Source organism: Salmo salar, chromosome 27 (genome assembly GCF_965601325.2).
Source record: "Salmo salar chromosome 27, fSalSal1, whole genome shotgun sequence".
Classification (NCBI taxonomy): domain Eukaryota; kingdom Metazoa; phylum Chordata; class Actinopteri; order Salmoniformes; family Salmonidae; genus Salmo; species Salmo salar.
Window position 1 is genome coordinate 13,930,557 of NC_138317.1, and position 13,434 is coordinate 13,943,990.

At 41.9% G+C, this 13,434-nt stretch overlaps 1 protein-coding gene across 3 annotated transcripts in view; it reads right to left on the reverse strand.

The window, feature by feature from the left end:
* LOC106588322 (atrial natriuretic peptide receptor 1) overlaps nucleotides 1–13,434 on the reverse strand; it is a 112,095-nt gene that overhangs the window by 6,184 nt on the left and 92,477 nt on the right. For all 3 annotated transcript variants that reach the window (XM_014177183.3, XM_014177184.3, XM_014177182.3), the window contains 11 exons: nucleotides 11,171–11,291; nucleotides 10,527–10,601; nucleotides 9,166–9,246; nucleotides 8,895–8,999; nucleotides 8,413–8,484; nucleotides 7,358–7,517; nucleotides 5,653–5,808; nucleotides 2,029–2,197; nucleotides 1,593–1,739; nucleotides 1,174–1,297; nucleotides 799–867 (listed from right to left, as the gene is read on the reverse strand). In XM_014177183.3, coding sequence (XP_014032658.1) covers nucleotides 799–867; nucleotides 1,174–1,297; nucleotides 1,593–1,739; nucleotides 2,029–2,197; nucleotides 5,653–5,808; nucleotides 7,358–7,517; nucleotides 8,413–8,484; nucleotides 8,895–8,999; nucleotides 9,166–9,246; nucleotides 10,527–10,601; nucleotides 11,171–11,291 — 1,279 coding nt within the window. The remainder of the gene's footprint in view (nucleotides 1–798; nucleotides 868–1,173; nucleotides 1,298–1,592; nucleotides 1,740–2,028; nucleotides 2,198–5,652; nucleotides 5,809–7,357; nucleotides 7,518–8,412; nucleotides 8,485–8,894; nucleotides 9,000–9,165; nucleotides 9,247–10,526; nucleotides 10,602–11,170; nucleotides 11,292–13,434) is intronic.

Here is a 13,434-nt window from a genome sequence, read left to right on the forward strand (position 1 = left end):
TGGTATAGGAGGCTCACAGCATGTCCAGGTCTTTGTGTCATTCTAGCTCCAACACACCTGATTTAACTAGTCTTCAAGCACTTGAGCACTTAACTAGTCTTCAAGCCCCATCATCGGATGAGGCCACAGTGTCTCCTGACCCCTCCTGTCTCAGCCTCCAGTATTTATGCTGCAGTAGTTTATGTGTCGGGGGGCTAGGGTCAGTCTGTTATATCTGGAGTATTTCTCCTGTCTTATCCGGTGTCCTGTGTGAATTTAAGTATGCTCTCTCAAATTCTTTCTTTCTCTCTCTCTCGGAGAACCTGAGCCCTAGGACCATGCCTCAGGACTACCTGGCATGATAACTCCTTGTTATCCCCAGTCCACCTGGCCATGCTGCTGCTCCATTTACAACTGTTCTTCCTGCGGCTATGGAACCCTGACCTGTTCACTGTGATTACTATTATTTGACCATGCTGGTCATTTATGAACATTTCAACATCTTCGCCATGTTCTGTTATAATCTCCACCCGGCACAGCCAGAAGAGGACTGGCCACCCCTCATAGCCTGGTTCCTCTCTAGGTTTCTTCCTAGGTTTTGGCCTTTCTAGGGAGTTTTTCCTAGCCACCGTGCTTCTACACCTGCATTGCTTGCTGTTTGGGGTTTTAGGCTGGGTTTCTGTACAGCACTTTGATATATCAGCTGATGTAAGAAGGGCTATATAAATAAATTTGATTGATTGACTTGAGTAGCTGAATTAGTTGTATTAAACGCGTGCACACCCTGTGTGAATAACAAGGTTTAGACTCTGACTTCACCTTATAAACATCGAAGTTGTCGATGATGGCATCGAAACACGTGTAGAGGTCATTCAATAGGGTCACCACCTATAGGGAATCATGAAGACTTTCAGCCACTGCATAAAATATGTGTCCTTTAAGTAGAATAACAGTCAATTCATTTGCCTTCAGATATGAGGCAGTTGCAATACAGTTAACGTCTGAAAAGTACACATTGAACACAAGTATGCTGAAATGAAGTGCAGTTGATCGATCCCAACTCAAATATATTATTTTCATTTGCTCAGAAAAACGGCATACTCCACTTCTCATTCATGACAGCCTAAAGTCATTGCATATCAGGACTAGACTGTATTGTCAAGCTGCTGTTGACCAAGTCCATTCAGGACTGACCTGCATGGGCGTGCTCTCTGCTGAGATGGCGGTAAAGCCCACAATGTCACTGAAGTAGATGGTGACCGAGTCAAAGGCCTCAGCCTGCACCGTCTCCCCTCTCTTCAGCTGCTCCGCTACAGAGCTACATCACACACAGACAGTGATAAGCAGAGTGTGTGTGTGTGTGTGTGTGTGTGTGTGTGTGTGTGTGTGTGTGTGTGTGTGTGTGTGTGTGTGTGTGTGTGTGTGTGTGTGTGTGTGTGTGTGTGTGTGTGTGTGTGTTTCAGTCCAATCACCAAATTATGTTTGTGTGTATAATTTTTGGACCCAATTTTTTTTTATTTTTTACACAACTTAGTACATTGACTTAAAAATCATTTAGGATAACAAAAAAGCTAAACAACTTATTTCCACTGTGGTCCTTTTAATACACTCACTGTGGAAGTATCTGGTAGAGCAGTGCCTCGGCCTTGCGTTTCTCTTCATGGTAAGCCTGTGTTCTTTCCTCCACCAGTTCTTCCAGGTTATTGGCGTACTGCTCCATACGAGACAACAGGTTGTCCAGGATATTAGACCCATAACCTCTGTGGAGGGAGGGATGGCGAGAGGGATGGAGGAGAGGAGAAATGAACAGGTAAAACGGCAGCGGGAGGTTTTTGAAGATAGTTGCCAGAGCAGTGCAAACCTGTTGTGAGTACATCAAGTCGTTGGGTAAAATAAACACAGACATGTTTGTGTGTGGAGAGTTATTGTGAATGCATGCAGATCTCTAACGTGAGTGGATAGGTATCAGTGCAAGTCTGTAGATCAGGCGCCATATAACATGCATGGTGTTAATGGAGGTTTTTCGCAGTGCCTACAGACATAGTGTACCTGTTGTGTTTGCGCAGCAGCAGCTTGATGTGGTGGAATTCGGGCCTCTCGTTCACGTCCTCGTTCCAGCAGCGCTGCATGAGCTGGCCCACCTCTTCACTGTGGCTCTGGGGGCAGAGGGAGGGCCGCAGGTAGGGCCACTGGCCCAGCGCTACGCGTTCTACGATCTCTGGTAGAGAGAAAGAGGGAGGGAGGAAGAGACGGGGGGGGTGAGAGAATATGTGAGAATCCATAAAACCATATTGTACTATTGTACTAAGGCACATTTCAATTTCAGAGCAAGAGAGGTGGAGCTCGAGTGAGCTTCATTTAGAAAAGCTACCTTGGACAGACAAGCCTCTTTTCCTTTCCAGTAACAAGAACGAGACACGTTAGAATAGTCCCAAGGTTGCAGTAAAACCAGCCTCTTTCTCAAGGTCAATAGTTTCAGAGACATAACTGTATCAACAACAAAACACTCCTTCTTCTAAGTCTCTTCTCTGTCATCAAGTCTCAATCTCCTTCCCTCTCTCTTTCTTTTCTGTTCCCGAACGAGGCGGCACTTCAAACGCAGAGGCATCCTAATAGACTTGAATATGAAAGGCCAAGTCAGAATGAGGTTGAAGGAAACAATGTGTTCTGTTAAAAACACACATTTTCCTAGGTCCCTCAAATTAAACAAAATCAAACTGGTGGTGTATTTAATATAGGCAATCTCAATAAACAATGAAAATGAGAAAAGGGGGCCATGTGGAAAAAAGGTTGGGAACCCCTGCTTTACCCCACCAACACACATGACCACCCCCGCTTGACAACATGCGAACCGATTGGCAACATTTCAAGCTAGCTGTGGAGTGAGCTTACGGCACATTCTTAACTCTGTTACATGTACAGAATAACAATGTGCTTCCATAAGAGCCTGCCTAGGCATTTCTACTGACAGCAACTAGGGAGCTAGCCCTTTATGACCACTGGGATCTACTTTTGATCCTACATACTTAGGGGAATGTCAAAGAGTCCTGAGCAGATTTTCCTAGGCAGGAGATTTATGTTTCCCTGGAGAATAAGGTGGATGGCAGCAATTTACAATGTGTAAGTATGTGTACTTATACATTGTGTGTGTGTCTGTGTGTGGTGAAAGATATATGGTGACATCGGCACCTTAGAGATATGACAGAACCAGGGCTGACAGGACTGGAATGTAAAAGGGAAGATGGAAGGTGAAGATTGATATAAAAAAAAAACACCTGAGGGAGAGAAAGAGAGAGAGAGAAGGAGGAAGAAAAGAGAGAAGGGGAAGAAGAGAGAGAGAGAGACGGGTGGGAGAGAGAGAGAGGGGGAGGGAGAGAGAGAGATGGGGGAAGAAGAGAGAGAGAGGGGGGAGGGAGAGAGAGGGGGGAGGGAGAGTGAGAGAGGGGGAGGGAGAGAGAGGGGGGGAGAGAGGGAGTGAGAGAGAGAGGGGGGAGAGAAAAAGACAAAAAAAGACTACATTTAGCATTTTAAAAAGTAATGTATTACAACTATGGGTTATCACTGCTGGGGTGGGCACATTATTAGTATACTAGTAATTATAGGTATTACTAGACCTGCATGAACAAACACATACACACATGTTCATAGTACTTCCCGAGAGAGAGAGATATAGAGAGAGCGACAGGAGGAAGGAGGGTTGAGAAACCCACACACTTCTCAGAATCTAATTGGATTCAGTGCCATGCTTCTTGGAGAACACAAATAAGAAATGACAAATGTGTAAAAAAAGAAAAAAAAAGAAAAGTGTTTCTCTCTCTCCAAGATGCCTTTCAAAATGATTTGTGTTCAACACAGAAGCTAATATAGTCCAGGCCTCTCTTGAATTTGTTTTTATCTCAATGAGACTAACCTGGTTAAAGGTAATAAAATAAATATATATTGTGCAATTAAATGCTTTGTCTTTCCCCAAAATAATCAAAATAAAAAATGCCAACCTCATCCGTTTTTCTCTTTTCAGTGTTTCAAGTGCTATTCCATGTCTGTACTTCAATCTTTAAGTCTAACCCTATTTACCTTGATATGTATTCTATATAATTACAGTGCCTTAGAAAGTATTCATAGTCCTTGACTTATTCCACATTTTGTTGTGTTACAGCCTGAATTCAAAATGGATTAAATCAATTTTTTTCCCCTCAGCCATCTACAGGCAATACCCAAAGTGAAAACATGTTTCTAGAAATTTTTGCAAATGTATTGAAAATGAAATACAGAAGTATCTCATTCACATAAGTGTTCACAACCCTGAGTCAATACTTGTAGAGGCACCTTTGGCAATGATTACAGCTGTGAGTCTTTCTGGGTAAGTCTCTAAGACCTTTCCACACCTGGATTGTGCAACATTTGTCCATTATTCATTTCAAAATTCTTCAAGCTCTGTCAAATTGGTTGTTGATCATTGCTAGATAACCATTTTCAGGTCTTGCTATAGATTTTCAAGTAGATTTAAGTCAAAACTGCAACTTGGCCACACAGGAGCATTCATTGTTTCTTGGTAAGCAACTCTAGTATAGATTTGGCCTTGTGTTTTAGGTTATTGTACTGCTGAAAGTTGAATTCATCTCCCAGTGTCTGGTGGAAAGCAGACTGAACCAGGTTTTCCTCTAGGATTTTGCCTGTGATTAGCTCCATTAAATGTATTTTATATCCTGAAAAACTCCACAGTCCTTAACAATTACAAGCATACCCATAACATGATGCAGCCACCACTACGCTTGAAAATACTCAAATTACGCAGTAATGTGTTGTATTGGATTTGCCTGAAACATAACACTATATCCAGGACAAAAAGTGAATTGCTTTGCCACATTTTGCAGAATTACTTCAGTGGCTTGTTGGAATATTTGTATTCTCTACAGGCTTCCTTCTTTCCACTCCTGTAATTACTGTAGGTTAGCATTGTGGAGTAAGTGCAATGTTGTTGACCCATCCTCAGTTTTCTCCTATCACAGCCATTCAACTCAAACTATTTTAATGTCACCATTGCCTCATGGGGAAATCCCTGAGCGGTTTCCTTCCTATCCGGCAACTGAGTTCGGAAAGACGTCTATCTTTGTAGTGACTGGGTGAATTGATATACCATTCAAAGTGTAATTAAAAACTTCACCATATTCAATGTCTGCTTTTTATAATTTTTTACCCATCTACCAATAGGTGTCCTACTTTGCGAGGCATTGGAAAACCTCCCTGGTCTTTCTGGTTTAATCTGTGTTTGAAATTCACTGCTCGACTGAGGGACCTTAATGTGTAGGGAATAGAGATGATAAAAAAATCATGTTAAATACTAATATTGCACACAGAGTGAGTCCATGCAACTTATTATGTGACTTGTTAAGAAAATGTTTACTCCTGAATTTATTTAGGCTTCCCATAACAAATTGACTCAAGACATTTCAGCTTTTAATTTTTAATTAAATGGTAAACATTTCGGGAAAACATAAGTCCACTTTGACATTATATGGTATTGTGTGTAGGCGAGTGACAAAATCTCAATCTCAATTTAATCAATTTTAAATTCAGGCTGTAACACAACAAAATGTGGAAAAAGTCAAGGGGTGTGAATACTTTCTGAATGCATTGTACTTTCCTGAAGAACACGCACAGACACACACACACCTTTGGGGCTGAGGGTGTCCCCCTCGACGTGGAAGACACCTCGGAGCAGGGCCAGCTCCTGCAGAATGATGCCGAAGCTGTAGATGTCACCTTTCTGTGTGCCACATGGCGGGGGACTATCTGCCCTCAGCAGCTCTGGAGCTGCCCACAATTTCCCTATAGACGGAGAGGGAGTGAAGGGGGATGGGAGAGAAAGAAAGAAAGAAAGAGGGAGGTAGAGGGGGAAACCTTTATTTTAACAGGGAAGACATTGTAATGGAATTTTTAATGTTTGTGCTTTTCTTATAATTCATTTCTGTCTTCTATTCATGTGCTGTTCTAATAACCAATTTCTTTGTTCATGCAAGTGGCTGACTGTACAAATCCTCATTATCTGTAGCTGCAATGTGGCAGTACGTCCGGACCGTGTTTTGAAAACAAATGACTGTTTTGAGAACGAACTAGATATCTCAGTTTCATGGTCTCAGCTTAGAGAGAAGAAGCCTCGTGAAGTATTTGTCTGTCACATGTTTTAAACCAGTATTTGTCGGTCACATGAATTAAACAAATGGTAATGATTCATTAATTATACTAAATCATGCAAATATAACTTGTCTGTGTATAGCCGTATATAAGACAACTACTGGGACTGCCCCAGCAGGACTCCTGATTGACATGTGTACTGTGGTGCATTAAGATGGTTGGAACCTCTCCAGCGCGCTGACAATAAACGGGGATTCATTTAAGATTTACTTCAAGTGTCCCTGTACAAGAATTTCTACCACAACATATTGAAACCTAGGTCTCTTTTTCGAATGTGCCCTGTATAATAAAACATAAACATACACAATATAGACTATATATGCAGTACCAGTCAAAAGTTTGGACACACCTACTCATTCAAGGGTTTTTCTTTATTTTACTATTATCTACATTGTAGAATAAAAGTGAAGACTTCAAAACGATGAAATAACACATATGGAATCATGTAGTGGGTCTTCCTTTCCTGTGGCGGTCCTCATGAGAGGCAGTTTCATCAAGTTCTTGAAATGTTCCATATTGACTGACCTTCATGTCTTAAAGTAATGATGGACTGTTATTTCTCTTTGCTTATTTGAGCTGTTCTTGCCATAATATGGACTTGGTCTTTTACCAAATAGGGCTATCTTCTGTATACCACCCCTACCTTGTCACAACACAACTGATTGGCTCAAACGCATTAAGAAGGAAAGAAATTCTACAAATGAACTTTTAACAAGGCATACCTGTTCATTGAAATGCATTTCAGCTGACTACCTCATGAAGCCAGTGGAGAGAATGCCAAGAGTGTGCAAAGCTGCCATCATAGGGTGACTACTTTGAAGAATCTCAAATATAAAATATATTTTGATTTGTTTAACACTTTTTTGGTTACTACATGATTCCATATGTGTTATTTCATCATTTTGATGTCTTCACTATTATTCTACAATGTAGAAACTAGTAAAAAGAAGGGGACATTGTTACAGAACATATAGACAGAAATATATTGTGTAAAACAGACCATAGTATCAGAAAAATGGCATGTTTAGTTTGTTTGAATAACAACAACAACAATAGCAGGAATCGTGCCGCTCAATCACTTGGTTTGAGTTAATGTAGAGTGTGTGTGTTTGTGTGTTTGTTTGCTCATGCGTTCAAGTCTTTGTCTACGCGTGAGTGTGTCTCTGCAGCTCTGGTAACTCACGGGCATAGTAGGCGTGTGTGTCCTCCATATTAGACTTTTCGCGAAAGCTAGCCAGCCCGTAGTCAGTGATCTTCAGAACAAAGCGACTGTCCACCACGCAGTTAGAGGACTTCAGGTTACCATGGGAGACGATGACGCTGTTGTGAAGGAAGGCCATTCCCTAGAATGAAAGATGATGTGATTCACAATATTTCTCCAAACAGTGGGCGACCCTGTGTAAAATGTTTCCTGCACAGGTCCATGCAGAGGGGCAGGAACTGTCACATGCTTTTAGCCAATGAAATTGCATTCGCTGAACAACCTATGCATTACAGGTCTATAACCAAAAAATGTGTACCCTCCCATTAACTTCCATTGAAAATAGGCATAACTTCCTCTGCCAAACCTTGAACTTCCTGTGGCCTTCTCACAACGGCTATCTCTGCTAGAAAGTACATTGAGGGGCATTAAATCGAGACTAACTCAGGTAAAATGCATGACTTCTTCATTCATCATTCTAACCAGGACACCAGGAGAAGTCAGACACCATCTGTCTACCCTTCATCATTAGCATCACAACACATGCCCGGCCGCACGCATGCACACGCATGCACACGCACACACACACACACATCTCCAAAACCTGAAAAATCCCAACTCCTGCTGCAGGCAATATACCTGACGGGTTGGTTGGATGTGGTCTTATCCCAAACATCTTGTTGAAAATATATGACACAAATCTAGTGTAAGAGCATGAAAGAAAGTGGGAGTGACAGGTAACAGGCTTGGCATAACTTTCTTCATTGACAAAACCAAAAGCTATCGAGGTACGATAGAATAAATATGAGTTGAATCTTTTCGACTTCTCCCCCAGCCCCGATACTGTGAAAACAACATTAAGTACCAGTTAAGTGGTCTGGGCCCTTCAGCACATAGACATATTATGCTCGTGACCCGGTTGGTTCGAATCCAGGACCCATCGCTACTTTGTCACAAACCCCCTCCTGTCTTTCCTCCTTCTATACTGTCCTGTATCTGAAGGAAAAAAAATCTCTGGATGAAGGATGGAGACGCACCTTAACAATGTCGTTGATCAGAGAGTATCTGAACATCCAGTCCAAGGTGATTGTCTCGCTCTCCATAAGATCCTGCACAACACATGAACAGAACCGTGACTATTTACACACGCACGCACGCACACACGCACACACACACAAAACACACACCCTCTCATATTCAGACCCTATTCCATGTTTCAAATCAGCTATACATGAAGGTCACCAACAGGTCAATGCCAGGCCACAATGCCGACATACTAATATGCATGACATGTCATATTCCATCCATACAGGCTATTGGTGTTCAACAACATGTAGCCTAGATGGCAAACCAACCATCTCAAGACCCAAGGGTAGCTACTGTAAGCTAGATGGCTCATTAATCACTGTGTGAATGTGTGGTGTGGGAGATGAGAGAACAAAAGGGGTTTCAGTTAACAACGCTAAGGTCGTGAGGTTATAGAATAGAACAAGGAGATCCTATAGGCTGTGTGAAGTACCTGCAGGCTGCCCCGAGGACAGTACTCTGTGATGATACAGATGTTAGGAGGATCGATACAGGCTCCGATAAAGCGAGTCAAGTGCTCGTTTTGAACATCACGCATCTGGAGGCAAGAAGATGAACATACACATTCCCCACCATACTTAGTTACAATTTAATTAACTCCTGAGCGAAGTATACACCTTAGAACGTGATAAGTAGAGGAAATAGTAGAAAGGACATTGTTGCTCTGGCAACATGTTTACAGGCCTACTGAATAAAACACTCACATGTTTGAGCTCGAAGAGAACCCTCCTGGTGAGCTCGATGCGCTTCTTGTTAGTGACGTACTTAATGGCCGAAATGTTTCCCTGGAAAAGGAGGCCACATTAACACAATATTTCACCATCATTGGACTTTAAGTGTCCTTCAATAATATAATAATATCTATTTATTTGAAAGTACTGTTAAAGGGTGTGGAATGCACTTGTAATTCCTACTCCAAGGATGTAAACGATGCAACTGCCCACGTGAACCCTAGCAGAATCCTGGTACGGACACTTATCCCTGGCAAATATTGGGTCTCACTTTAAACGAAGTAAAACTGATTAAGGCTTCATAAGCACTACAAAAATGCTTCACAAATCATCTGTAAGCATATGTCATACACTATAAACGGTTTATGAAGGGTGACATTATCATTCCCACTGTAGGGCGAATTGCCAAATGTGACATAATTAACACACAATGTATGTTTACACACCATTTATAGCAGGGGTTCTCAAAGTGGGGTCCAGGTAGTGCAGGGGGTCTGCGGCCCAATGTTTTTTTAAATGAATATTATTAACAAGATCAAATTAAACTAATTATGGCAAAGGGATCAGTGGAATACGTTTAGAGGGTGTACTACAATACAAGACAATGACATATTAATCTACAATCTATGTTCTTAACCCTGGGCAACATGGGCCTTGGAGGCTCACATGGTTAGTAGTGATCACAGAACTCCACCAATTATACATTTTTCAACTCAATAGTTCTTGTATTCCCCCAAAAGTTTTTTTTTTAAAAACATAAATGCCCTGTAATTAAAGCTTTAAAATTGTAAACTTTTCTCTCTGCCTCATGGCAAAATGTGTTGAATTGGACAATATTAGCTTTATATCTGCAACAACGAAGCATCTCTCTGCCCCATGACAAAATGTGTAGAATTGCAGGGAATTAGCTTGAAAACGCTAAATGTTCTCTACGATGCTAAGAGGGGGCCTTTAAAATGTTCCTTCCCAGGGCCCGAGACTTGGTTCGTCTGGCAATGCACTGCCAAAGTTAGTAAAACTACTATGTTATTTTAATCTCACTCGTGTTGTGTCTGATGAGGTCCCTAATGAATTTGCTATCACAAAAGGGGTCCCTGGCCCCAAAAGTTTGAGAACCCTTGATTTATAGAGTAAAACCTACGCTTATAGACGATTTGTGAAGCATCTATGTAGTGCTTATAAAGCCTTTATGCATGCTATATAAAGCCTTTATACATTGTACTTTGTTTAAAGTGGGAACAACTATTGCAGGTAGCACTACACAAATCCTTAATAAAGCAAATATCATAAGCATTGTCGGTGTGTTACAACAAGCCCTGTGTAAAAGAACAGACCTTGTAGTAGCCAGTTTTAGCGTAGATCTGGAAGTTTCCTTCCATGGTCAGGAAGGAGCCATAGTTGGAGCCTCTCTGTGGACCATATCGAGAGGGAATGAGGACTTTGCAGCGTGCATATCTGTGCTTTTTCAACACAGAGTGTTTCTCTGTATCGGTGTACGTGTAGGTGTGTGTAGGTGTGTGTAGGTGTGTGTGTAGGTGTGTGTAAGTGTGTGTGCGTGTAGGTGTGTGTAGGTGTGTGTGTGTAGGTGCGTGTAGGTGTGTGTAGGTGCGTGTAGGTGTGTGTAGGTGTGTATAGGTGTGTTTAGGTGTGTGTAGGTGTGTGTGCGTGTAGGTGTGTGTGTGTGCGTGTAGGTGTGTGCGTGTAGGTGTGTGTGTGTAGGTGTGTGTGTGTGTGTGTAGGTGTGTGTGTGTGTAGGTGTGTGTAGGTGTGTGTGTGTGTAAGTGTGTGTAGGTGTATGTAGGTGTGTGTAGGTGTGTGTGTGTGTAGGTGTGTGTAGGTGCGTGTAGGTGTGTGTAGGTGTGTGTAGGTGCGTGTAGGTGTGTGTAGGTGCGTGTAGGTGTGTGTAGGTGTGTGTAGGTGTGTGTGTGTATGTGTACTGTATTTCATGTCTCTATGTGCGTGTTTCTCCATGCAGTACCAGAGACAGGGTGAGTCTGCTGCAGGCCCTGCGCAGCACTTTCTCCAGGTCACTCATCTGCACGTCTTCCCATTGCACTCGCCAGAGCTGAGCAGCCAACTCATTCTCCAATTTCAGCTTCCTGAGGGAGAGAGTGTGGGGGGGGAGTGAGAGAGGGTCAAACAGAGAGAGAGAAGGGGGGAGGGGGAGAGAAGGGGAGACCAAAAGGTGATGGAGAGAGGAGGCTTGAGAGAGGTTCAGCGATAGAATGGAAGAGAGAGCGAGAGAGAGAGAGAGAGAGAGAGAAGGAAGGAAGGAAAAATAGGAGAGAGCAGAGAAAGGAGAGCAGCTTCTGTCGTGTGAGTGCGACAGAGAAAGAGAAATCAATGAAGAGAAAGAGAGAGAGAGGGAGAATCCAGAATAAAGGACAGAAAGATTAAGGAGAGGGATGGATGTGTTTCAGTGTGAGTGTACACTGTGTAAGACTGTACCTCTACCCACACAGCCCATCAATACCTCTGTCACCCCACCCATTACAAGCTACAAACGGTATTCACACACACATTTCTCAGAAACACGTGCAACCCAACTATAGTATTGGGGATGGGATTAATTCATTGAGTATTGATAGAGATTAATATCTGTCATTGAGTGTCGCCCCTCAATTTGTGATTACAACTTAATCGAGTCCTCATTCACCAACAGTGCTGTATGTGTGAAGTTGTTTCGACATGTACCTTGACATCACAGGCGGCTGGTGGCACCTTAATTGGGGAGGACAGGCTCATAGTAATGGCTGAAACGGAATGAATGGAATGGTATCAAACACATCACACACATGGTTTCCATGTGTTCAATACAATTTCATTCAGTCCATTCCAGCCATGGTCCGTGAGCCGTCCTCCCCTCAGCAGCCTCCTGTGCTTGATATAACATTCTTTACTGTAATGGAACATTACGTAAAAGAAAAGGCCAAAAAGTCACTATTCATGTGTAGTAATAACACATTTATGTTTTTTTTTTGTTTTTTTTAATCTATGAACATACAAACACATCATACAGTAGCTTCCAACGACAATAAACAACACATTTACAGATTCACTTCACACAGACTAAGTCATCCATAGATTAAGTCATTAATATAGTAAGCGCTTATCCTACAAGAATATGAAAATGAACATTCAGAAATGTATCCGCCTATGGCTATGTGCTATTCAAATGATCTGCACCTTGCTGTATGTATAACGCGGGACAAAGTGTCAAAAGGGTTTGTGTAATTTTACAGCACATCACAACTTTTAAAGGGATACTTTGGGATTTTGGTAAATGAGGTCCTTTATCTACTCCCCCAGAGTCAGATGAACTCCTGGATATTTTTTTTTAATGTCTCTGTGTCCAGTAAGAAGGAAGTTAGAGGTAGTTTTTGCGAGCCAATGCTAACTAGCGTTAGCACGAGGATTGGAAGTCTATGGGTATCTGCTAGCGTGCTCATCTGTTCATCTGACTCTGGGGAAGTAGATAAGGGCCTCGTAAAATGTGAAATATCGGAAATATCTGACAAAAGTAAAGATACAGGATAGCTTATATCAAACACAAAGTGAGCATAATTATTTGCTAGAATATGGAACTGAACTTGAACTGTTTCACTTTTCACCTATCAAACTTAGCTCTAGAAAATGTAAAAACATATCGTTTTTTTATATTTGAAATGAGACATAATAAACTTTGACCTTAGGCATGATGTTCCTCCAGGGACACTTTTTTTTTTTTTGAAAGTAAGGTCAACTTTCACCTGGACTTGCACTCAATGTTCAACAATTTTATCAGAAGACATAATAAGCTATAAAGCAAGTGATGTTTTCAGCTGCGAGTCTGATGGAGCTGGATACAGGACAGAGAGTCAAAGGGCAAACACTGGTCCGTGTTCATTAGCGCACACAATGCTAAATATATTCAAATGCTTTGCAACGGAAAACGAAAATGAACTTTTCTTATTAAACAACTCCAGGTAGTCGCTCCCTGTTTCAGTGTGTTTATTTCTGTTTGGTGCCTGATGAACATGACCCTAGTGGTGAGTCATCATTGAAGAGGAGACAGAATCACTTTAATTCGTTCCTTCTTGGCCTGATCTATGTGTGAAGAAAGAGTAAGGGAAAAGAGGGCAGAGGAAGAAAGATCATGAAAAGAGGAGAGTCATATGGTGAAGAGGATAAGGGAGAGATAGACAGAGTAACAACGTGGGTAAGAAAGTTTAACATGGAGAAAGAAACGGTAGAAAACGGAAG